A 26,911-nucleotide genomic window follows, 5' to 3' on the forward strand; every position below is an offset into this window, starting at 1 on the left:
CATTAACAGTGGATCTTCTGGATAGGTTTGTTCAAATGTTTCAGATGTTAATTCCTCAATCATACACATATCATCTACCCCTTCGGTATCATCAAGATGTTTCATAAGCTTAAAAACATTTACTTCCACTTTTAGATTCCCAAATGTTATTGTCATGCTCCCATTCCTACAATTTATTAGAGCTTCTGCTGTTGCTAAGAATGGTCTACCCAAAATGATAGGAATTTGGTTTCCATTTGTAGGTAAAGTGTCAAGAACTATAAAATCAACGGGGTAATAAAAATCAGAGACCTTGATAATTACATCCTCGATTACCCCTCGTGGAATCTTAACAGATCTATCAGCTAACTGTAGTCTAACATTTGTTGGTTTCAAGTCTTTTAACCATAGTTGTTTATAAACTGAGTAAGGTAACAAATTCACACTAGCACCTAAATCCAATAATGCTTGATCAGTGTAGTCCTCTCCTATTCTACACATAACTGTAGGATTACCGGGGTCTTTATGTTTTACTATGGCTTGGTTCTGTAGAAAGGATGAACACCCTTGTGCAAGGAAAACTTCTTTTGGGATATTTGTTTTCTTTTTTACTAGGTCTTTTATGAATTTGGCATAGGAAGGCATTTGTTTAATTGCACTTAGAAAAGGAATATTGATATGTAGATTTTTAAAAATATTCATGATCTCATTATATTGTGCTTCCTTTTTGTTATCTTTTAACCTAGAGGGGAATGGTGCGGGTGGAATTTTTTCAATTACCTGCTCTTTGGTTTTCTCAGTTTCAACTGGCTTTTCTTTATCTTTTGTTATAACAACTTTATCAGAATCAGGTATGTCAACTTTGTTATCTACTTTATTTCCTGACCTAAGGGTAGATATCGAGTTAACTCCCTCTGTGGGTGCGGATGAAGGGGTGGTTTCAACTTGATAAACATTTCTACCTTTTGGGTTTTGTTCAGGTTGGCTTGGTAAGGTTCCTTTGGGTCTCTCGGCTAGACTAGCTAGTATCCCATTGAATTGTTGGCTTATCTGTTGAGTCATAACATCAAATTTTTGGTCAATCCTTTTGAATTCATTCTCGGTCTTGGTGGCTAAAGCTTTCATGGTTTCATCTATGGTGTTGGGTTGGGTTTGGTAATTAGCCATAAGATCAATGGTTAATTCTCTGTTCAAGTTTGTTTGTTGTTGTTGTTGTTGTTGTTGTTGTGGTTGTGGATAATACTGTGGAGAAGGTACTACCGCGCCTCTATTATTCATGTATTGTTGCCTATTGTTCCCTTGATTACCTTGAAAACCATATTGGTTTTACTGTGGAGACATGTTTTGTCTCCATGAATTGTTTGAGTTATTCCTAAGATCTGGGTTATAGTTGTTGTTGTTGTTAAAATTATTTTGATAACCCTGTCTTTTGAATGTATTAAAAGCACAAACATCATCAGTACCTTGAGCAACAAACATAGAGCAAACTGAGGTGTCATGATCTGTAGTAAGGCAATTTTCACAAAATTGATTGACACTCATTGCTTGTTGAGGTTGATTATTCTTTGGAGGGTTTAAAGTGAATGAATCAAATTTCTTGTTTAAGTTTTCGATTCCTGTGGTTAAACTAACTAGTGTGGCTTTTAATTCTTGATCACCATCGTTTCTAACCTCATACATACCTGGTTTATTAAAACTTATCCCCCCCATCTACCCGTGCCATGTCCTCATGGTCACTACTATTGGCCCAATCCTTAGAACTCTCAAAAAAGTGTTGCAAAAAAGTGTATGCTTCATCAGGAGTAAGACTAGTAAATCTTCCTCCATTCATTGATTCAATTAACTGACGGTTCATAGGTAAAAGACCTTTTATAAAGTAATGTACTATATTAAGTATGTCAAAGCCATGATGTGGACAGCGGACAAGTAAATCATTAAATCTATCCCATGTTGTATGAAACTCTTCATTAGGTTTTCCTTTGAAGGTTGAAATAGCCAATTGCATGGCTTCAGTTTTATGTAAAGGGTAATATTGTTTCATAAACTTTTGTGATAGTTGCTCCCAAGTAGTTATAGAATTAGAGGGTAGGGATATATACCAACGTAGTGCGGCATCCTCAAAAATCAAGGGGAACAACCTTAATCTAGTTTTTTTAAGGGAAAGATGAGGTGCTTTAAAAGTACTTAATATGCTCAAGAACTTACTCAGATGATTATACGGTTCTTCATTTGTTTTGCCATAATATCTTGGCAACATATTAAGAATGGTGGGCTTAATCTCATAGTTATTGTTATTGTCGGGCATCACTATGCAATTCGGTGGTTGAACCGCGATAGGTTGAAACAAGGTGCTAAGAGTTCTTTGATCAGCCATGGCGGCTAATGGTACTCTCTCTGGTGTATCCTCTAAGTTTACTAGTGGTGTGTGTGTTTTAGAATCAGAATCAGATCCTGAGTTTGATGGTGTGGTCTCTTCCAAAACCAGAATTGGAAGATTGTTACAAGAATTAGCTTTTATGATTAAACGTTTACGAGGTGAATCACGAAACCAAGTTTTCATGCACTAGATAATAAAGCTATGTAAAATAATCTAATATGCACTTAATTAACTAAATTATATTATCAAACTATATGATGCTAACTATTAATGCTAATTATGAGACCGCTAACAGGGGATTCACGGTGGAAGAGAAGCACTTACTGTTATAGCAAGCAAAACAAGTCCAAAAATTTTGAAATTTTATAGCTGCTACCTGATACGTCCAGGAAGTAGTCTGTAAAATTTCAGAGCAATCAGAGCTTGCTAAGTTCCTCTTCTGTATTGTTAAATCCTGCAGAGTCCAGTGAAGAAGTTTTCTGCACACACTGTAAACAATTGATTAAATAAATACGTAAAAGAGCACTAAAAATCACGAAATTTTTACTGGAGTCGCCTGACGTGTCAGGGATGATTCTGTAAAAAGTTTGGATTATTTAGAATTTTATAGATCCTTTTTCTCAACTGTTCTTCCAGAGACCTTGGTCCTGAAAAGCTGCAGAAACACACTGAAAACAAGCAACTAGTTAAGTGGTCAAAACAGGTCAAAAAGTACTCAAATTTTTACTGGAAGCTCCCGACGTGTCAAGGTTCTTCCTGTAAAAAATTTAGAATTTTTGATAATGTTCAAATAACTCTACTCGACTGTTTTTACAGATGCTTGCATCCTAAAAACTGAAAACGAAGTACTGCAAAGACGATGTTAGTTACTCAGGTAAGACAAGTACTAAAAATTCCAAAAAATTTCAATAAATTACCGATACTGTACAGATCAACTCTGTAAAATTTCAGAATTTTTTAAAATTTATAAATATGTTTTCTGTACTATTCTTTTCTGTTAAACAAACATTAAACTTTATGCAAATACTTTTTACTATGCAAATCTAATTGAATTAAACTAAATTAATCTAATTATGCTAAATATGCAATTTATACTATATGAATTCCTTAATTAAAGTAAACTAAATTAAATATTATATCACCTAATCACTTTAGAGCAGGCAGCGGCGCCATTGAAAAAGCACGCAACACGTAATTATTTATATGTCGTTGTTTGTGTTACGTATCTTTTGCAAATCTTACTTAGCCTATTAAATATTAATTAGTATAGTGGCTAGCAAGGTATCAATCCTACTCTAAATAATTAAGTGATGATGATAGAAATTTCTAATCTAAATTACTCTAATGGATGCAAGTAAAAAACATGGCTAAGTAATAATTAATATATAGTTGATTTGCTTTGAGATTTAAACTATGCATAAAATAAACTAAATTAAGTATATGAATATGAATCAAGAGAAAGAATATCTTGGGAGAGATGAATCCACCAAAATTATAAAATTAGTCTAATAGATCTATCTATCATGCTTAATATAAATCACCAATAGAAACTCACCATACCTACAAACCTTATGCTCATAACCATGATGATAATATGTGGCTTTCAACGTGCTTTCTATCTTTCCATCAAATACTTCTTCAATATCCAATGATATCTTCTATCAAACCAAATTGTGCTTTAAGTGGCATTCAATATACAACTCTAGGTGCCATGGAAAATCCACATGTGGCATTAACCATACAACTAATTGAGGTGCCATAAAGAATCCAATCATCACACTAGAACACTAAAAACTAGAAGAAAAGAATATAGGGTTTGTGGTATTTGGCTCTACACAATCTTGAATTACCCTAAGACCTCCTAACCTCCACAAGAGCGTTAGATCAATGGACGAATAAGAAGAAACTCAATGAAGGATTTAAACTAAAACATGATAGAAGAAGAACTAAACTAAAATATATGAAAAAGGCTTCATTTCCCCTCCCAAGAGAAGGGAGATTAGCCCCTCATACTATGCTATGAACACAATATGAAAAGGAATAATCTTTATAGCTATTAATGGTGAAAAGGTCTGAACTTTCTTCTCTCTGACTTCTAGATCTAAGATGCAAACACTAAATTTCCTAGATCATATAAACTCAGGTTTTTGTGCCTTATATATTGGCTTACATGCTCGTCTAGATAAATATCTTAATAATCCTATGTTTATTTGGTGTCAAACTCTCTGTAATCTTTCTAGAAGCAATCCTAGAAAAGTATAATTCGGTTGGACCAAAGTTAGACGTGGCCCACTTTGCCCTGCAGGCTATTTCCCAAGCTACAGTTTCTGACAGCTTTCAGTTTCCTAATATTTGTGAAACTCTGACTTCTTTTCCATGTTGATCTCATCTTCCTATGAAGTCGAAATTAAGGCTTTGAGATCAGATTGAAGACTCTTCTAACTCAATTATTATCCTCTTTTAGAGTCCCATTAGGCTTGGCACTTATGGAGACAAATATGACATTTTGCCCTAGGCCTTTAGTCAATTCCAGTGACTCCTTTTTGACTTGTTTGACTTCTTTTCCCACCATATTTCACATTTAGGTTCTTTGACCTGCAAAAACTCAAATTGTATCATATTAGAATATTTAAATATAAAATGGAGACTAACATACACATAATTGGGGTTATAAATTATTACTTTTGAGCACTTATCAGCTGCGCATGGGTTTTCGCGGTTCGTAAATCATTCGGTGAAACCATAACGGTTCCTACAAATAGCTCCATCTTGAAATGTCCCAGGAAAGTGCGAATTGGTTTGTCACTCTTCTGAGACAATTGGAAGAGTGAATTGAGGTCGGCTGTCTTACGTCTGTTGTGGATGTACTGGCTGGCGGACTGGTCAGTGAGCTTTTCGAAGGTGTCGATTGAGTTTGGTCCTAGCGAGTACAACCAATCGAGAGCTCCATTTTTTAAGCTTGCTGGGAACAAGCGGCACTGCAGGTGGTCAAACTCCTGCACACTGTAGAGTGCTAGGCTCTGAATTTTGTGAGCTACGTCTGACCAGGGCACGTGCTGTCGACGTACGTACATTGAGAAACGAGGCTGAATGAAATCTTGGGGGGTGGACTTATTGAGTACCTCGAGCATGAAAGGTGATGCCTGGTATGTTTTCAGCATCTTTTGGATGACCTGAGTGGTGACCTTCTTCCCAATGCTCTGTTCAATCCGCAAGGAGAGGCTGTTAATCTACTGGTTGACCTCATTTAGCCCGTCCTCAGCGGTAACTCCGTTCGGGTTCTAGGACTCGACCTGGGTTTTGAGAGCGGCGTTCTCCTGTCGGAGCTGGGTGATGCTACCGTTCATGGCTTCCATCTGGGTAGCCATAGCCTTTATTTGATCTTTGAGGCTTTCCATGCTTCATGGGCTTGAGATTTTGTTCAAAGATTTTTTGTTTGAAAGTTTGTGAACTCAAGAAATCGAGCCACAGACGGCGCCAGTGTAAAAGTTATATTTCGTCTAACCTTGTTGGAGTAGGCAATTCGAGGGAGATGGATTGGTTAATGGGGTTTGACCGAGTTCGTATGGATGAACTGCTTACGTATCAAGTTCTCTCCTTTGGGGGGGACTTGAATAAGGTCAGATGTAGTTCCTCATCCACTTTATATAGTCAAGGAGCCCGTTCCTCTTGCTCTTCGGCTTTAGGTCAAATCCAGATCTTCAAGTCACTTATGAGCCATGAAGGCGAGTTATGAATAATCAATGAGCTGCGTGCCTGAAGCTGCGGTTTTGATGGTTGTAATAAAGGCTTACGTTACGAGCCGTTGTGGAGCGAGAGCAGTGGGCACTGTGGAGGTCGCTTCTTGGTGAGATCATCTACTCGACTTGAGTCACTTTGAAGCGAGCTCGCAGGTCGAGTACGAGAGATCGAGTTGGGTGCGAGTTGAATAGGTTGCTTGCCTTAGTCGAGTCGCTATGAAGCAAGCTATGAGGACGAGGATACGAGGTTGGTTGTTAGTTCTGTATATGCTGGACACGTGTGTGGTATTCATTGGATGTGAATATTACTCTCTCACAGTAAGCATTTTAATGTGTTGGATTAGTGGAAGTCCCAAGATGGTAATTATCAAATTCTTCCTAAAACGGTTCTTGATTTTCTAATTGTTCCTATATCAGCGGTTGCTTCTAAGTAAGTGTTTAGTGCAGGCGGAGATCGTGTATTGGATAAGCATAGGAGTAAATTGGTGCATGAGATGGTTGAATGATTCTTTAATCAGGGAGTGACTCTCAAGGACAAAACTGCCGAAAAAGTAACTCTCAAGGACACCTTTTTTTTTCCGTAACTCACAAGGACCGGGCATATGAAATGTCAAGTATACCCTTGACACGAAATAAAAAATGGATCGGGTAGATGAAATGTCAAGTATACCCCTGACGTGAAATAATTAACGGCCCGACCCAAACAAAACGACCCAGTGTATTTAGTATGAACATTGAATGTTCATAGTCCTTTGGGTATGAACATTCAATGCTCATAGTCCTTGGGTATAAACATTGATTGGGTATGAACATTCAATGTCCATACATGAACATTCAATGTTCATAGTCTTTGGGTATGAACATTGATTGGGTATGAACATTCAATGTTCATAGTCCTTTGGGTATGTACATTCGATGTTCATAGTTCTTTGGGTATGAACATTCAATGTTCAATGTTCATAGTCTTTTGGGTATGAATATTCGATATTCATAGTCCTTGGGTATGAACATTGATTGGGTATGAACATTCGATATTCATAATCTTTTGGGTATGAACATTGATTGGGTATGAATATTGAATGTTCATAGTCCTTTTGGTATGAACATTCAATGTTCATACATCAATATATTGTATAAGGTACATTCACCTATTTGGATATGAACAACCATTATTCATACACCAGCAGAAGGTATGAACACTCATTGTTCATAGTAAAATGACAGAAAGGGTAAAATCGGAAAATATTTATTTTAAATCCGGGCCATTTGTCCTTGAGGGTTATCTTCACGGAAGGGTATAACTGGCATTTAAAAAAAGTAAAAGGACCGGGCCAACTTATTTTGTCCTTGAGGGTTCCTAATTTTGAAATAGTGGGTTCGTGAGTTACTTTTCCCCAAAATTTGTCCTTGTAAGTTACTCATAAAAAACAGTGTCCTCTAGAGTTACTTTTTCCCCAAATTGGTCACCTAGACTATTTTCTTGATCTTTAATATGTTTGAAAGAATGGTTTCAAGCTAAACATTCCGTAATGAAAATGTTAATGAGACGATGGGCTAACAACGAAGGCCGGTTTGAGGTTGAAACATTTAGGCCCACGAAGGGGTCCGATCCAGCAAACATATATGACCCTGGCATTTTGACTACTGGTGTAGTAAGTAGTGTGAAAATCGGGAGCATGATTTACGACAAGAGAAAAGATTGATTGAATTTGTTCGCGTGTTATTTTTTCAATCTAATAAATTTTGTTTAAATAAATGTTAGATATATACCCATATTAACCACTTTTTAATCAACCATTTATATTATAATTGGTTCGACTTTTATTAACTGTGTGTCAGTGTCAATGTTCTTAGTGGTTTCTTGTTTCTCGTGTTGTTGTTATTACAGATGATTGATGACCAAGACCTGGGATTCTTTGCCAATTTTCTTGCAAGAAATGAGGCTCAGCCCCTTGGTTCTAACTTGGTTGAGTATAAACTCTCTCCCATTGACCCATATCACATAACCTCCCTATTATTCAGGTCTTGTTAAATAACCTTTCTATTTTCCAAAAAAGATATAAAATCTGGTCTATTATTATTTTCCATTTTATCTTATTTACTTTTTTAAGGGATTGAAAATTTCCCGACTATATGTAAATGTATTTTTACATAGTCATATATATATATAAAACTATATTTGCATAGTCATTAGAGCTATAAAAACTTAAATTTACATAGTAACTTTTGGGATTGAAAATTTTCCGACACCTGACAGAATATATGTAAATATATTTTTATATAGTCATATATATGTAAAACTATATTTATATAGTCATTGGAGCTATGAAAACTTAAATTTACATAGTAACTTTTGGGATTGAAAATTTTCCAACGACACCAGACAGAATATAAATTTAAAATATTTTATGAAAAAAAATTTCATATGAAAATTTAAATTTAAATAGGTTAAGAAAACTATGTAATTTTATATTGTCATATGTAAATACAAATTTACATAGGATGACGTCAGCCCGATTTGTCCTTAAGCCAAAATTATAAGTAAAGATTGATGACATTAGCCCGGTTTTTACAGGGGGTATTTTGGTTTGTTTTGGCTTTGATGTTATGTTTTAAATAATAGGGAGGTTTTATGCATTTGTTTGCTTGCAGGGGATTTTTGTGCAACCATTTAAGTAACAGGGAGATTAAACCCATTGTCTGAATTTTCTTGGCATCATTATATTTGGTCTGGTAATTGCTTCCCTTTACGTGGTGGCTGACCCAAAATATGAGGGCAGCTAGACGATTGTTTTGTCTCAAAATGACTCGTAAAACTATTTACAGTTGAGTTTAAGGGGTTGTTTGTTTTTTTTGAATTCAGCATTCAGAGCCTCTTAAACTTAAGTTTTAAGCATTCAGAGGCTCAAAACTTGTTTGTTTTTTTTAAGTAGTTTAAGCATTAAGTAGTACTTTTTAGCATTCAAGATTCAAAGACCAAAAATTTCTTTTCCTCGAATCTTTGAATTTTAATACTTGAAACAAAAAAGTCCCTTCTTGCCCTTTCTTAAGAACCCAATCTTAAGAACCCATCTACTTTCCTATCTTGACTTTTATGGTTTCAAAATAGGTTCTTCAAAATTTGATGTTGGCGTCACGGGTTTTTTCATTTTTTTTGGGTGAATGATATCCACTTTCTTAAAAATAGAATTACATATATATATTCTGAAAATAAACAAAATATGAAAATAAACCGTGAAAATATATTTGTGAAAGCATATTTTAAATAAATTTATTTATCATTTATTTTTTTCGATAATCCATCTCTTCTCCTCAAATATAATATATATTTTGTTTAACAAGAAATCAAGTTAGTGTTTAAAATAGATAGCATGAGTAAAATTGTCCTAATGATTTATATTCACCTTCTCAGAGCGAGTTATTCTAACGAGAAAACAAACATGTTTTTAGAATTCATCAATCAAGATTTAGCATTCAGGAGGATGAGCCATTCAAAGATTCAAAGATTCAAAGATTCATAGGCTCAGAAAAACAAACGACCCCTAAGAGATCTAATCTTAATATTTTGTGTCCATTTGGTTCAACACTAGTATTACTGCATAAAATTGAATGTGGTCTTACTGTGTGCTTCTATCTATCTTTATCCTTTTATGTTTTTATTTCTTCTATTAAATCCTTCCAGCTCTAAAACTAATAGATGTTCTAAACTATTTATTAGATCAAGTTACTTTATTGTATACAAAATATATATTAGTGCATCCTAAACTGTTATGGCATACAGGACATTTGATCGTTCCTTTCAATCTATGACATTCACAGAATATGCTCTAATTACTTATTGGATTCATGATGTTTCTGTTCGTATTTGCAAAGCTCTGTAACTTTGTGATACAAAGTTATGTATGTAAAGCGTTTATCTTGCCATGAATTTCAAACAAGTTTACGTGCATTGAAGGGTTTTCCCATTGGATAAGGTCTCTGACACTCTTCTCTATCTCTCTCGTCTCTTTCATCAAACCACACATGCAGAATCATAGGCCACTCGAAATGAGAACGATTTGGATTTTCAGGTCTTCCTCCAGTTCAGAAGCTTGAATTTTGTCGATCAGTTCTCTAGAATGTTGAAGAAAAGAAATTGTAATCCTCTCCATCTCATCTTCATGTACATGCAAACCCCTGTTCTCATTTGCATTTGCCGATTTTCCTAACTCGAGGTCACAATTGATATCCCTTCTTTTAATCTCTTTGTCTAGTGCTGCCAGTGACTTTAGGGAAGTAATCTCCTTTAGACTATTTATTGAAGTCCCAATTAGCTTCCTGAAAAGGTCTAAATCTCCATCCATGCTTTCTTGGTGCTCCTTCCAACCCAACACCCAAATTGTTTGGTACTTGTACAAGGAATTCCATTGCATGAGTTGCAAAAAATACGAGCTCTAACATCTTTGATAAGGATTCGAGAAGCTTTGCATAGCTGGAGCTATGAAAAGCTATGAACCAAAAGTTAGGTTCGACCTCAGCTGCTCCCTTGAGCTTACCAAGTGCGCTAACTTGAATCTTCAGCATCTTTTGTTTCTCCTTTGTCTGCTGCCTGCTTGTACTGTTGACACAAAACGACAATGATTGAACACACTCATTAAGTGCCATAAGGCTCTGGGATAGTTGAATTTTGGATAGACCAGATGCTCTTGTTGGTTGTAAGAGGAGCTCTACCATGACAGAACAAGTGAGCCCAATGAATGCCTCTGCAATTCTCACAATGGCAAACTCAGCTGGAGGACCATAATTTTTCCTACCTAAGATTATTAATGCCCCGATGACTGCTGATGTAGCACCCACCTGGCCATACATCATACTACCCCTTAGGAAACTGGTGAATATGATCCAAGGGAGAAGGGATAAAAACTTGATTTCAAGGAATCTTTGGAAGAGAAAACAGCTCAGGACTCCATATATGGACCCTAAAACTGTACCCTGTGCTTTAAGGTTTGCAACCTTGAAGGTTGCTTCTCTCTCAAACGCCATGCCAACAGCCACAGTTACTCCTGACCAGTGTCCATTCTCTTTGCTAAATATCATTCCGAATAACACCGCAAGGCCAGAACTTGCTTCTAATGCACGCTTCTTGTTTTTGTGTGATCACTGATTCCTCAAGGTTGGTTACCTGTTTGTTTGTAGCGCCATTCCTTATTGGCTGATCTTTTCTTAGTTCACTGTGGATGAATTTCAAGTTGAACAGAACGAACAAAGATTGCAGATAGATCATCTTGGGTAGAGAAGATTGGTAGAATTAACTTGTCATAAGTTATACTCTTGGTTTCGAAGACCTTTGATGAATCACTGTACATAGAGCACTTGGGGTGTTTTAATATTACGCTTGTGTATTCTCTTAGGCTAAGGAGAATATTGCTGAGCTCATGATCTGCCACTCTAACAGGAAATGAAGGGGTGGTTATCAGAGCCATCTCCATTCCTCTTAAGAATGTATCTATAGCTTGTAGTCTATTTATCTGGATCTTGTCATTGGGCCGTAATAATCTCCATCGAGGTCTCTCCCATTGCACGCATGCCTATTCATAAAAGAATTCGATAAAATTACCAGACAGCACAAGCAAAGTTTAATTTTACGGGGATTAAAGAAGTGATTGTGACTGATCAAGTGTGAGTCATATGCTCTTGTTAGCACCAAACTACTGAGCACTAAGCTACTAACTGAGTCAAACCTCTGAAAATAATTAAGTAGCTTACGTGCTCGTGCTTGATGGTTTGGAGAAGAGAGCTTCCTGTTTGGCTCAAGGACTTTGCCTGAGTAAGAGAAAGAAAGGCATTGCGTTGTTTTCAGCACGAAAGGCCTTAACATAAAGGTTAAGCTTCTGTGAAGCGTTTTCACTGAATAGCTAGCAGTTCTCTCTTACCTGCAACTGTAGAATTAAACACCTAATTAAATAGACAAAACACAATAATTTATAGTGGTTCGGTGCCAATGCGGCGACCTATGTCCACAAGAGAAGAAAGGTTTTATATTGCTTGATTAGTTTTGTTTTTGTGTTACAAAGGTGTTTATATAGCACAACATGAGTACATATTCGTGTCTATAGTTTCCAAAAGGATTGGAGACTTTTCTTTATAGAAAACATACGAATCTGACAAATCTCTGCCAAAATCGACTAGGGTTAAGCTTAATTCCAATTAGTCTTGCTCGGTAGCGACCAGCTCTTCGACTCTTTGGTCGACCTCCAAGACCTTCCAGTAGCGACCAGCTCGACTTACCTTGCCCAAAGGCGCTGCCTGCTCTTTTTTTTCTCCCACACTCCCCCTCAAGTTGGTGCAAAGATATCCAGCGAACCCAACTTGGAGAGAATATCATGGAACTTGAAAGCTGGAAGTCCCTTGGTAAAAATGTCTACAAGTTGTTGGTCACTTCGAACAAAGGAGGTAGTGACAATGTTAGACTGTACTTTTTCACGCACAAAGTGACAGTCAATTTCGATATGCTTAGTTCTCTCATGAAACACCGGATTTGCAGCAATGTGCATAGCAGCTTGATTATCACAGTAAAGTGTAGTTGGCAGATGCAACCCAAAACATAAATCCTTCAGAAGAGTGCGAAGCCATATGATTTCACTGGTGGTGGAAGTCATAGCCCTGTACTCAGCTTCTGTACTAGAACGAGCCACTACATTCTGTTTCTTGCTCTTTCAAGTGACTAAATTACCTCCCACAAAGGTACAATAACCGAAAGTAGACCTCCGATCAACCGACATCCCGCCTTGTCGGCATCATCGTGTAAGCGATGAATAGATGTATGCCCATTTTTCTGCATCCAAATACCTGCGCTTTTGGTGACCCTTTTTCAGGATCTTTGCGGTATTCTAGAAACAGCATTCATATGTGGAGTCCTTGGAGCATGAATAAAACGACTAACCAAGCTCACTGCATAAGAAATATCTGGTCGGGTAATATTTAAATATATTAGTTTACCAACTAATCGCTGATACTAACCAATATCAGTAAGAAGATCACCAGTGTTATCCAACTAGGCTCCACTGCCAGTTGGATAATCAGATGGTTTTACCCCCAGCTTTCCTGCTTCACTCAAAATATCCAACACATACTTTCTTTGATTTAGAAATATACCCTTTTTTGAATAAGAAATTTCAATCCCAAGAAAGTACTTCATAATACCCAGATCCTTGATGGCAAACTTCTTGTGCGGTAACTCCTTAAGCTTAAAAATCTCGATAAGGTCATCACCTGTGATAACTATGTCATCACCATAAATAATAACAATAACCAAGCCTAACCTGCTAGATTTAACAAATAAGGAAGGATCAGCATTACTTCTATCACACCTCGAATTTTGACAAAATCAGAAAACAATACTTGTTCCTGACTATTCGATTTTCGAGGTGTGATGCACTCTCAACTTCCAAAGACCCATAATCAATTTAAATATGCGGATAATTAAAAACCAATAAATTTTTTAAAATAAACAAAAGACCTCTTCATTACCAAAAACTCACAAATATGATTAAATTACAAATCTCCTTTCAACAACTCTTTAATTATAATTACAACGGAAAAATACAAAACAACATTGTCTCAACTAAAATCTATTACACCTTAAGGGAAAACAAAACATATCTGGATGCGACGCTAACGCAAACCACAAGCAGCAACCAACCTTCTTCAACATTAATCCTGTCAAGACTTATCAACTATGTTCATTTAATGAACACACCTGGTAAACAAACATGCAAATCGGGTCAGCATTATAAACAATGCTGGTATGAGTAGCCCAAAAATATAAATTATACTAATACATATATATACACAATCAATAAGGCAGTTAGTTCCTCCACCGAGGCGCCTTAACTTCCAACGACTAATACAACATTTTTAATTACAATAATTAAGGCAGGTAGTTCCTCCACTGAGGCACCTTAGCTTCAAACCGTACTAGAACAACTGCATCTAATAACAAAACTAAAACTTACTATTTATACTTACCTTGTGTAAACCTAATCACAGAGTGGGTTACACCTGCATAAACAACCAATTCAATCCACCCTTCTGCAAAACATTGTGAATGCAACTTAGGTTACAATAGAACAAGCATATCATATACCTAATTCCAAACATCTCATTTGAACCAACAAGAACCATCTCAAAGACCAATTTCACAACCACCATAAATCATTTATTATTGATTTAACGTACACTTCGATCTATCGTCACAATTATTGTTTATAGTTTCTTCAAGTGTCTCTAGAATCACATTGTCTCTATGTCTTACCTAGTTTCCCTGGCTACCACAATCACTTCCCAACACCTAACATGTATATCCACATGCCTCCCCTCACATAATGAACCACTCTGTGCATAGCTACCCTAAGCGGGATATTGCATACCAGGTAACCCTCACACAAAAGTCGTTATGTGAGTACTGCCACTATTTGGCATAAAATATCGCGCGTCTCATTCTAATTTTGCGAACGGAATAATCAAGCCACTATTCGGCTATGCCCGAAGGGTCATTCAGATTCACTGAAATGCCAGAAGGGCCAATCAAATTACTTACGCTAGAAGGGCCATTCAGATTCACTGAAATGCCAGAAGGGCCAATCATATCATATACGCCCATCACAAGGGCCAAATCACATGAGTTGTGGTAGCTAGGTTCTAGAATTTTCGTTATGTAATTCCACAAATACTATACTACCTCATAGTAACATCTCACATATATAATAAAGGATCGTTTATATCAATTTCTCAAAGATATTGCATTTAATAGATATCATAACATATGATATCATTTAACATAACAACAATTTCCACATACCACATAATGTCACAATTTCTCCAAACGTACCGCATAACATTTTTATAGAGTTTTAGGAATATTATGTCTCCTAAGATTTCTATCTCGTCACGTGTCAAAAATTGCACAATATCAATGTCAAATCTTTCTTAGATAATGACGAACCAATTTATACAGGCTTCCGCAATATTCTATTATTGGACTTGTTCATACAATTTACAACATAAAACGTAGCACAATTCAACAGTCAAAAGTCCACAATCCAAGCCCAAAACCAAAACCCAAAAGTCTAAATATTTAAAGACCCAATTGGATCTATTTTAATTTATATGGACCGGCCCCAAAACAAACTTGAAACTGGCCCAAAGAAAGCTAATAGGTTTCAGCCCAAGGTACCTAAAAAATGAAAGTTAAACTGGCCCAAAACTTTAATTGGTTCGGCCCAAAAAAATAAAAGAAAATTGGCCCAAAGACTAAACTCAAAATGGCCCAAACAACTATCTAACTTAGTCCGGCCCAAACCAAAACAAAACCCATTGGCTTCGGCCCAAGCCCAAGCCCAACCACACCAACAGGTCGTCTCCCTAACCAGCTCCCTCCACCGCACCAGCTCGCGCGCCGGCCACCACTCCTCACTTCCTCATTCCAGCGGTTTTGCTCCTGAACAAAAACCCTATAACTTTAATTCACACCAACACCGATTTTAGTAACTGTCGAGATCACTCTCCAACAGATCTCGACCGCCATTAACGCCTCATTCAAGCTCCCAACAGCCCTCATACACCTCACTATCACCAATCAAAATCCAACTAAAACAACAACCTAAACCCACCAAAATAACAACATAATAAAAGTTCCCATAAAATCCAGTACGATTCCTGAGGCACCTCCATTAATGACCTCTTGAAAGTTCAACAGCACCACCCAATCAACCAACCACCAACCTTAAACACTTAACCCCCGACATCACCCAACAAATACAAAACCACAACAAAAAAGAGTTCAAACAACCAAAAGGCAAGACGATTCCATTATCTCGGGCTAGCGACGCCATTAACAGGCCCAATCAAGCTTCGACAATTCAATGTCGATTTTAGAGTTTCAATGTCGACTTCAGAGTTTCAACAAAGTTTTAACAATACGACATGACGCCGAAGAATAACAGGAGAATAAGTAGAAATAAAACGGAAACCTTGGACAGAAATAAATATCTCTGTATACACGTAAAACAACTATAGGTTCAATGAAATAGCAAAATAACTACTCACATTAATTAAAAGCTCTACGAATCCCTCATAGTCCGAATCGTTGCGCTCCAACTCTCTAGCAAGCGAGTTTTTTTTATCTCCGCCTCCATTTTATTTTATTTTTATCCAAAAAAAACCCTATTCTTTGAAAAAATATGAATATATATTTTTGGGTTTGAAACCTAAGCCCAACACAGACTCGGGCCCAAAATCAGGCCCACATATTCCAAATCCAATCCAACAAATTTTTAAAAATTTATAAATAAATAAATACAGATTACAAATACAGGTGTTATAGTTATACACATCGCAAAAGAATCTCGTCCCGAGATTCGGAAGTAAGGTAAGATATACGGACAAATAACGTTGGTTATTAACTTAGAACCTACCCAAGAATGTACAGAGGTTAAACTTAAGCAAGATAACTTTGATATTAATAATTTTTAAAAAAATTCCAGAATATATGTCCTCTAGCCACTACAAAATCTATTATAGTTTAATTGTCTATATTAAAATAAATTATTACTACTTTTTTTTTTTTTTGGTTGGCAAGCCTATTTTAAATGAGATCAGTAACTCTTTGATGCTGGCGGGGTTCGAGCCCCAGACCTCTAGTATCATTAGCCAAAGGTTTTACCGACTTTGCTAGTCGACACCTGCAACTACTTTCACTTAAACACAAGACAAATATATCATTTCTCATTAGCATGCAGTTTCTTGACACGTAGCAAACTCTATCAAAAAATAATATTATACTTAAACAAATCAATCATGTGAGGGTAAGTTCATCCCTGCATAAAACATTAGGAAGTTTGTTTGTTTGTTTTGTTTTGTTTTGTTTTTTTTTTTTTTTTTTAGTGGAAATTTAATTAATACTGATAAAGAATTTTACAAATAATTAGAACAAGCGTGCAACAAGCTGCGCCGCAAGTCCTTTTTGAATAGCAAATCCTATTCTTCTAAAAACAAACTCGTTAGAACCAGCTGTTATAACATTACTGTCCATAACTTTCTGAAGTCTCTTGAGAAACTCAACAGACTGTTGTTCCAAGAAACCAAAAGTGTCGAAACTAAACGAAATGAAACAATGCTGATTAGCCGTGCAAGCTTCCTCATGCTTCTCCATCTTCCCTGTCGCTGCTCTCTTAGTTGCTTTCCCCACCTTAAAGACTCCATTCCCAAGCCCTACCAACGGAGAGGCTCCAGTTACATCAACACATGCATGTCTCCCCTCAGACCAACTGTATATCAATACATCCGCAGGCGGGAGTGTAGATCGTCCCTCATTCGGATTAGTGAGAAAATTCACAGGAGCCTTCTTCTTCACTTGTACCCCAGCCCTCCAAAATGCATTACATAAAATATCTCTGACATGATCATGTTGGTATTTGAAACCTGGAAAATATCTACAGTGTGCTACATGGTCCCCGAAAGCATCTAGTCTACTATTTTTGTAAACAGGGCATAGACCACCATCAGAGTACAAAGGAATCATGAGACGGTACAGGAGAATAGAACAATACTTCACCGACGACATATGCTGTCCAAGTCCCTCCATCGAAATAGCAAGTAGAAAATCTTTTGCGTGTTCTAACTGCAAGCATCCAATGATTGCTTTCTGACGAGCAGATAACACAAACTCCCTCTCAAGACCAGCAACAATCTTAAAACAAAAGAAAATTAGAGTCCTAATACACTTAAAACAAAAAAAATCACTCATGTCATTGAAACTACAATAAAAAATCTCAAACATTTTAATTAAGCGTACTCCCGTATCATATGAGTCAAATCGAAAGGGAAACATCTAATTAAAAATACAAACAATAATATGAATCAATAACATTCACTACTATAAACACCAAGGTATCGTCGTCAATAACGCATTAAAACACTATTATCCCATTTTACATCAATTTCTTCTCATGAATATATCAAAATTTATTTTCTTTTACTAGTAAACTTTTTTTTTTTCTTACTAAACAAACAAATCAAGTTCTCTTATTATCATGGATGACAATCTAAGCAACGGACATACTACGTATTTCATAAGAAAAATTGAAACAACAAAATGCATATAATTCGTAGTTTGTTTCATGACTACTCATTATGATAAACCATGGATCTAAAAGTTTAAGAAAACTTCGACACACTAACGCATTTTAGTCACACAAGAATAAAATTAATTAGTCGGCAAAAGTTATAAAGAACGGATGAATTACACAAATTATTATGCATGTGAAATCTATTGAAATGTCACAGAATAGTAATAACCTCAAACAATAAAACTTTATATTTACTTTAGTCATGCTCTCAGAAACTCTTTTATTCCATTATTTTATTGTATCTACAAATATTATTTCTTTGCATTATCAAACAAAATATTAAGGAACTCTAACTCAACTTCATGCAACTATAATTCATCAACATGAGAAAAAGATAAACAATCCAACATTTAATACTCTCATTTAAGCAAGTGGAAATGAATAATTTAAAACTATATAAATCATAAACATTAAAACAACCATCGAATCCTAATTCAGGAATGCAACTGGATCAAATATAACACGTATTCTAAAAAAATAGTTTTTCATATTTATCTATCAAAATCATATAGACTGAAACAAAACAATTAAGAAGAAATATTTGACGTTCATTGCTATAATTATTATTACTAATTATTTTAAACGGTGAAAATATTCAAAAATAAATCTTCATATACAATGACAATTAAAATAAGACTTGCTACCGTATAACATGAATTTTAAAATTTTTAGGATAATATAAACTCACTTCTAATATATCACCAACAACAAGTTATATCGAAATGAACAAAGTTCAATATATTAATATGAACAATAAATCTATGCCATATGTTTTAAAATACTTGAAGATGCAAAAATCAATGTGAAACTAATGTAACAATATAAATCAATCATGTCATAATTTATAGGCACGAAACACACTTATAAGACAAAATAAAATTTTGTTTGCTGTTGAAGTAAGATCATCGTTATATTAAGACATCCTCTACATAAATTCCAATATGGTTTACGACTACCAATTATCACAATTATTTTAATTAATCATTAATAACGCGACATTTGAAAAACAACCTACACATGCATGTCTTATTGGTGAAACAATATTATCATCATATATACACGGTAATAGTTCATCTATATATAATAGTATAAGAAAGCGTATATACGCAAGTATACACATCTCAAAAGGAATACACTTATATTTTATTTATTTTTCTTTCAATTTCTAACTAATCACATCTACAAATTAATCTCTTATACTTTAAAACATTATTCATCCATTAAAGTGTACGAGTGAGGCAAGATAGTTCATCTAACACAGAGGCAATTAGTTCCTTACTTAGTACGTCACAAAGTCATCAGTTAATGCAACTCATTCCATATAGATTAAAATATCTCATTGTTTCTTGAATAATAACCTAACACTCAAATACAAAGTTCCTAGACATGTTATCGCACTTAATCTATAATTCATGTGAAAATGAACACCAACACTAAAACAACATTATATCAGCACACATCATTTTGATCAAATCCTTTAATAATTAACATGCAACAAATATAACTACTCCTCATATAATAAGGAAAATAAAAAACATTTCATATGTACTCCACAAAAGTAACCAATATAAATATACACATTAAACATACAAACAAATCAAGAAAAATATTGACTCGCTTTATATATGTATCTTTTTTTTTTTTTTGTAAAAGTAAAACGACTAGCGGAAATAGTTTTTAAAATAATACTTCCTAAACACTACCAATAAACCACGATCCGATGATCACTTAGACTCACCTAAGTCTAAACTAACCAAATGCTCTGATACCAAACTGTCACACCCCGAATTTCGACAAAATCAGAAAACAATATTTGTTCCCGACTCTTCGATTTTCGAGGTGTGATGCACTCTCAACTTCCAAAAACCCATAATCAGTTTAAATATGCAAATAATTAAAAACCAATAAAATTTTTTAAATAAACAAAAGTCCTCTTCATTACCAAAAACTCACAAAAATGATTAAATTACAAATATCCATTCAACAACTCTTTAATTATAATTACAATAGAAAAATACAAAACAACATTGTCTCAACTAAAATCTATTACACCTTAAGGGAAAACAAAATGTATCCTGAATGCGATGCTAACGCAAACCACAAGCAACAACTAACCTTCTTCAACATTAATCCTGTCAAGACTTATCAACTATGTTCATTTAATGAACACACCGAATAAGCAAACATGCAAATCGGGTCAGCATTATAAACAATGCTGGTATGAGTAGCCCTAAAATACAAATCATACTAATACATATATATACATAATCAATAAGGCAGATAGTTCCTCCATCGAGGCGCCTTAACTTCCAACGACTAATACAACATTCTTAATTATAATAATTAAGGCAGGTAGTTCCTCTACGGAGGCGCCTTAGCTTCAAACCGTACTAGAACAACTGCATCTAATAACAAAACTAAAATTTACTCTTTATACTTACACTGGTGTAAGCCTAATCACAGAGTGGATTACACCTGCATAAACAACCAATTCAACCCACCCTTCTGCAAAACATTGTGAATGCAACCTAAGTTACAATAGAACAAGAATGTCATATACCTAATTCCAAACATCTCATCTGAACCAACAAGAACCATCTCAAAGACCACTTTCACAAATCATTTATTATCGATTTAACGTACGCTTCGATATATCGTCACAATTATTGTTTGGAGTTTCTTCAAGTGTCTCTAGAATCACGTTGTCTCTATGTCTTACCTAGTTTTCCTGGCTACCACAATCGCTTCCCAATGCCAAACATATACATCCACAAGCCTCCCCTCACATAATGAACCACTCAGTGCGTAGCTACCCTAAGCGAGATATCGCATACCAGGTAACCCTCACACGAATGCCATTATGTGAGTACTGCCACTATTCGGCATAAAATATCACGCGTCTCGTTCTAATTTTGCAAACGAAATAATCAAGCCACTATTCAGCTATGTCCGAAGGGCCATTTAGATTCACTGAAACGCTAGAAGGGCCAATCAAATTACTTATGCCATAAAGGCCATTCAGATTCACTAAACCACCAAAAGAGCCAATCATATCACATATGCCCATCACAAGGGCCAAATCACATGAGTTGTGGTAGCAAGGTTCTAGGATTTTCGTTACGTAATTTATTCAGGTGTCATATATTTATATCTCATAATCATTTCACTATATCACGTGCATGTCAAATACACTATTGCACTAAGCCACAATATTTAGAAATATCTCAATACATTTTATAACCCCTTCATTTTTTCACGTGCCAAATAAATTATTGCACTAAGCCACAATCCCGTGAGAACTATCCACAAAATACTATACTACCTCATAGTAACATCTCACATATATAATAAAGGATCGTTTATATCAATTTCTCAAAGATATTGCATTTAATAGATATCCTAACATATGATATCATTTAACATAACAACAATTTCCACATACCACATAATGTCACAATTTCTCCAAACATACCGCATAACATTTTTATAGCGTTTTAGGAATATTATGTCTCCTAAGATTTCTATCTCGCCACGTGTCAAAAATTGCACAATATCAACGTCAAATCTTTCTTAGATAATGACGAACCAATTTATACAGGCTTTCGCAATATTCTATTATTGGACTTGTTCATACAATTTACAACATAAAACGTAGCACAATTCAACAATCAAAAGTCCACAATCCAAGCCCAAAACCAAAACCCAAAAGTCTAAATATTTAAAGACCCAATTGGATCTATTTTAATTTATATGGACCGGCCCCAAAACAAACTTGAAACTGGCCCAAAGAAAGCTAATAGGTTTCAGCCCAAGGCAACTAAAAAATGAAACTTAAACTGGCCCAAAACTTTAATTGGTTCGGCCCAAAGAAATAAAAGAAAATTGGCCCAAAGACTAAACTCAAAATGGCCCAAACAACTAACTAACTTAGTCTGGCCCAAACCAAAACAAAACCCATTGGCTTCGGCCCAAGCCCAAGCCCAACCACACCAACAGGTCGTCTCCCTCACCAGCTCCCTCCACCGCACCAACTCGCACGCCGGCCACCACTCTTCACTTCCTCATTCCAGCGGTTTTGCTCCTAAACAAAAACCCTATAACTTTAATTCACACCAACACCAATTTTAGTAACTGTCGAGATCACTCTCTAACAGATCTCGACCACCATTAATGCCTCATTCAAGCTCCCAACAGCCCTCATACACCCCACTATCACCAATCAAAATCCAACTAAAACAACAACATAATAAAAGTTCCCATAAAATCCAGTACGATTCCTAAGGCGCCTCTATTAACGACCTCTTGAAAGTTCAACAGCACCACCCAATCAGCCAACCACCAACCTTAAACACTTAACCCCCGACATCAGCCAACAAATACAAAACCACAACAAAAAAGAGTTCAAACAACCAAAAGGCGGGATGATTCCATTATCTCGGGCTCGCGATGCCATTAACGGGCCCAATCAAGCTTCGACAGTTCAATGTCGATTTTAGAGTTTCAACAGAGTTATAACAATATGACAGGACGCCGAAGAATAACAGGAGAATAAGCAAAAATAAAATGGAAACCTTGGATAGAAATAAATATCTCTGTATACACATAAAACAACTATAAGTTCAATGAAATAGCTAAATAACTACTCACATTAATTAAAAGCTTCACGAATCCCTCATAGTCCGAATCGTTATGCTGCAACTCTCTAGCAAGCGAGTTTTTTTTATCTCCGCCTCTATTTTATTTTATTTTCATCCAAAAAAACCCTATTCTCTGAAAAAAAAAATATGAATATATATTCCTGGGTTTGAAACCTAAGCCCAACACAGACTCGGGCCCAAAAATTAGACCCATATATCCCAAATCCAATCCAATAAATTTTAAAAAATTAATTAATTAATATAAAAATAAATACAGATTACAAATACGAGCGTTACAACTTTGCTTAAGGCCGGTCATAGCCAGAACAGAACTGAGCTTGGCATACCACGCTCGTGGAGATTGTTTAAGTCCATAGATAGCTTTTTTTAACTTGACTAATCCGACCTTAGTCTCCTTTGGATGTCTAGGTGTACTGCTCATATACACTTCTTCTTTAAGATCTCCATGTAAGAATGCATTTTTCACATCTATCTGAAATAATTTCCAGTCTTGATTCACAGCTAGAGATACATGAACTCTAAACGTATTCATCTTTGCAACTGGTACAAAAGTCTCCTTGTATTCCTGACCATAAGTGATAACTGTAAAAATAATAGAATCCTAAATATTAATGCTACAAGAACACTAATACGTAATCCTACCGTTCTTACGTTTAAATCAATTCTTCTTACTCTCAAAACATAATCAAGCAATACAACGAGTAAGGATTTCGTTCCACTCTTAAACCCTCAAGACTTAAATAGAATTCAATTATTCAAACACAAGGAACAGTGAGAGTGATGTGTTTGGTGTTTAAACTAAAACTAATTATAAATTTAAGACAACTAAATCTAAAGATTCTAACTTTATGAAATTTAACAAACAATAATTAAAATCTAACATCAATAACTACTGAAAATGACTAACAACCAAGAAATGAAATTAGATCTAAGCAATAGATAAATGACAAAATCGAATTTGATCAATAATAAACTACTTGATTTATCTAATGAAGCAATAACAATAATTTAATACTTTAAATTAAAACAAGGGAAATGAAAACTAATAAAAATAGAGATTCAAAACTAGATCTAGATCTAAAAACTAATCTAGATCTATCTTTTTCTAACCCTAAACTCCATTAACATTAGCTTCCTAACCTAACTGCCATTAACAAAGAGTCAAGCTTTTGTTTTTATACTTCCAGATCCAAAAATCGTGCATGGGCTTGGAGCCATGTTTTGGGCCAGAAAATCGGGCCCAAAACCCAATTTCTTTAGTCCAAAATGGGCTCTTCAGCTACAGTTGGCTTCGACAGATGTTTCGTCCACTTCTGCTCCTCTGATTGGGCCAAGGCTTGGACCATTGGAAAGCTCTTTTCGAGCCGGTCGTTTTGACATAAGCTACTCCCAATTCCGAGATCTGAGTCCAAAGATACGGCATTCGGAAGTTCTGCTGACTTTTGCTCATTTATCTCGCTAAAGTGGCACATTTCTGCACATAATGGACTTTGAAGCCTGAAATGCATAAAAACACGTAATCAGTATTAACTCTTAATTATTACTCACATAATTGGTCTAAAAGTATGATTGTTAAGGGGTTAAAACTACAGTTTTGGGCTCTTATCAAACCACCCCCAAAAGACATTTTGCTTGTCCTCCAAGCAAAGATGAGAAATTAGAATAAGTGACCAAAAATGAAGTTCTATCTACTCTCATTTCATTTGAGTCGCGATTGCATTGACCATATGCAACAAGGCCTTAAACCACTAGGAATTCCCTAGTGGACGAAGTTATAGCCTCGTGAGAGTTTTCCAAAGATGAAGGTACTCACAAACTTCATCTATACTACAACGACTAAGAAATAAAACTATTGTTTCCTCATTCATGTCTCAACTATCTATACATCTCACTAGCAATTGAATACAGAATAATCATGTCGAAACCTAAGCTAATATATGCATAATAATCAATCATCTACTTAATAAACATATATACAATGAGTAATGCTATGAAATGCTTAGCGTGTCCGTTTCAAAACTTCGAATAAGCGTCCTTAAGTAGGTCCTCACATAAAAGTCAAGACAAAAATCACTCTGATTTTTCTGCTCAAGTTTCGCTACTCGATTAATGCGGTGGGCACCTTTACAATCTCAATGACACACAGAAGCCGAGTCGATCAAACACATCCGCCACTTACTATCACACTAACCTATTCCTAATTGAGCTAGAGGTCTTTATTAGGTGTTACGGGGATTAGGAGATGGTTTAAGAAGGAAGGAAATGGATATTCAAAAGGACAAGTCCGAGATAATAGAGTCTTCATATTACGTAACTAGAGAAACCTTGTTATTTACTTTTGCTTCTACACTTTGTTTCCATCCTTAGCCATATTTTTTTCTTTTTCTTTTCTTTGGCTTTTGACTCCTTTTTTTCTATTTTTGGAGTTTTTATTTTATTTCTATTTTTATTTTTTTTCTTTTCTTTGGATGGAAACTTTTTTTCTTTATTTTCCTAACAACTAACTAATTTTTGTTTTACACGTTTTTCTCTTCTTCTTTCTTCATCATTCTATTCTTAGACTTAATCTAAATTGGGTAGGTTGATTTTTTTTTTTTTTTTTTTGTTTTGTTTTTTTAATGAGGTAAAAGGAATTGTGGTTTATGGAAGGGCTAATGAAAGGCTCAGAGGGGCTACTAAAGAAAATAATTCATAGGTTTGAATTTTTGGCTATATCGATCCAAAGAGGGCCTAAATTCTCGCTTAGGATATGGCATAGTGATCAAGCAAGTGGGCGTGTGATTTCTCTATCCGATTTTACTTCTCCCTTGTGTCATTTCTCAAATATTTCAATCATATAAGGCTTTTAGGCTATATTCTCCAGAGATTTGTAGAATAAGTACTCTAGCCTAGATTTTAGAAACTTACTACTAACAATCATAGATACTCATGTAATATATTTATAGATAGATGCAAAGATTATTACCTACATATTAACCTAAGTTTCTAACAATTATTCCTGCGATGCAAAAGCTACATTGAGACTTCTAGATTGTTAAGAGCATAGAAAAGAAAACAATACCAATATTCCTAAGTGTATAGCATAAACTTATTTATTTATATTTTTTGAAATTTTTAACTTGAAAACAAATGCATATTATACATATCTATATCCTAACAGATGCCTTAATTACACGTGTTTCTATGCCCCCAAAAGAAAGAATGCTTTGTCCTCAAAGCATTTAAATAAAGAGGGTAGAAAAATACCATGGAAATGCGTGAAATTCGAACATCTGCAAAAACAAGGTTAGAATATACTAATATAGGAAATAAAAAAAACGACGAACTCTATAAGAGTTCCACCCATTATGGGGTTATGCAATTAAATTGCTTGGGACATAGCGCACACTTAAACGAAACTAAAAACTTACCTCCACTCCAAATTTACTTTATCATCCTCCTCTTCTATAAAGAAGTGAGGTTCCTTCCGCATCTGCCATGCCATTATAATTTGCCAAGCTTGCCGCCATTTATCATCTACGGATCCTAACATTAAAAGCCCACTTGGTCGGATGGGGTGTAAGGTGCAACCTGATGAGGTTGTATCCTCCACCCTTGCCAAGTCATTGCACGGAAAAGATCGAATAATAGAATTGGTGGATCTCACAATGTCGACCCCAACCCAAATTGAAACGGGCACAAAAAATAGGGAAGAAACATAGTATAATCTGGCAAACTAATATAGGCATAAGAAGATACTTATGCCTCATGCTATGGGCTCGTGCTAAACTAGACATTAAGGTCTTAGGAAGGTCATATAGCGTTCCTCGGCTAAAGCAAGGAAAACATCGCAAGTGGCATCATTCGCGAAGAAAAATGCCACTCCCCTAATATGTTTAGCATGATAAAGAACATTACCGTATCACATTAAGGGACAAGCTACCAAGGGCTCGTTATATGTCCCTTGGTCCTCTACACTGAAAATGCCTAACCCATAAGCCTCATGCAAAA

General features: G+C 35.5%; 1 protein-coding gene, 1 non-coding gene and 1 pseudogene across 2 annotated transcripts; 2 read left to right on the plus strand and 1 right to left on the minus strand.

The window, feature by feature from the left end:
* The first annotated feature begins 1,880 nt into the window (after positions 1-1,880).
* On the plus strand, positions 1,881-1,989 carry LOC147493837 (small nucleolar RNA R71). Its single transcript, XR_015200644.1, has one exon. It is a non-coding gene; the product is annotated as a small nucleolar RNA R71 (small nucleolar RNA).
* A 5,995-nt stretch (positions 1,990-7,984) lies between these two features.
* On the plus strand, positions 7,985-8,927 carry LOC147493838 (dolichyl-diphosphooligosaccharide--protein glycosyltransferase subunit 4A-like). The gene is made up of 2 exons (XM_086568832.1): positions 7,985-8,016; positions 8,799-8,927. Exons 1-2 carry the CDS (start codon positions 7,985-7,987, stop codon positions 8,878-8,880), a joined length of 114 nt encoding a protein of 37 aa, XP_086424958.1. The 3' UTR covers positions 8,881-8,927.
* Positions 8,928-9,939: 1,012 nt separating this feature from the next.
* LOC147493839 (uncharacterized) lies at positions 9,940-12,978 on the minus strand (annotated as a pseudogene).
* Between the last annotated feature and the right edge of the window lie 13,933 nt (positions 12,979-26,911).

The sequence above is a fragment of the Coptis chinensis genome, chromosome 6 (assembly GCF_015680905.1).
Source record: "Coptis chinensis isolate HL-2020 chromosome 6, ASM1568090v1, whole genome shotgun sequence".
Lineage (NCBI taxonomy): Eukaryota > Viridiplantae > Streptophyta > Magnoliopsida > Ranunculales > Ranunculaceae > Coptis > Coptis chinensis.

Coding starts and splice junctions, on each gene's coding strand:
- LOC147493838 (XM_086568832.1), top strand. CDS start 7,985: ATGATTGATGACCAAGACCTGGGATTCTTTGC. Junction 8,017..8,798: donor CAAGACCTGGGATTCTTTGC/CAATTTTCTTGC, acceptor AACCCATTGTCT/GAATTTTCTTGGCATCATTA.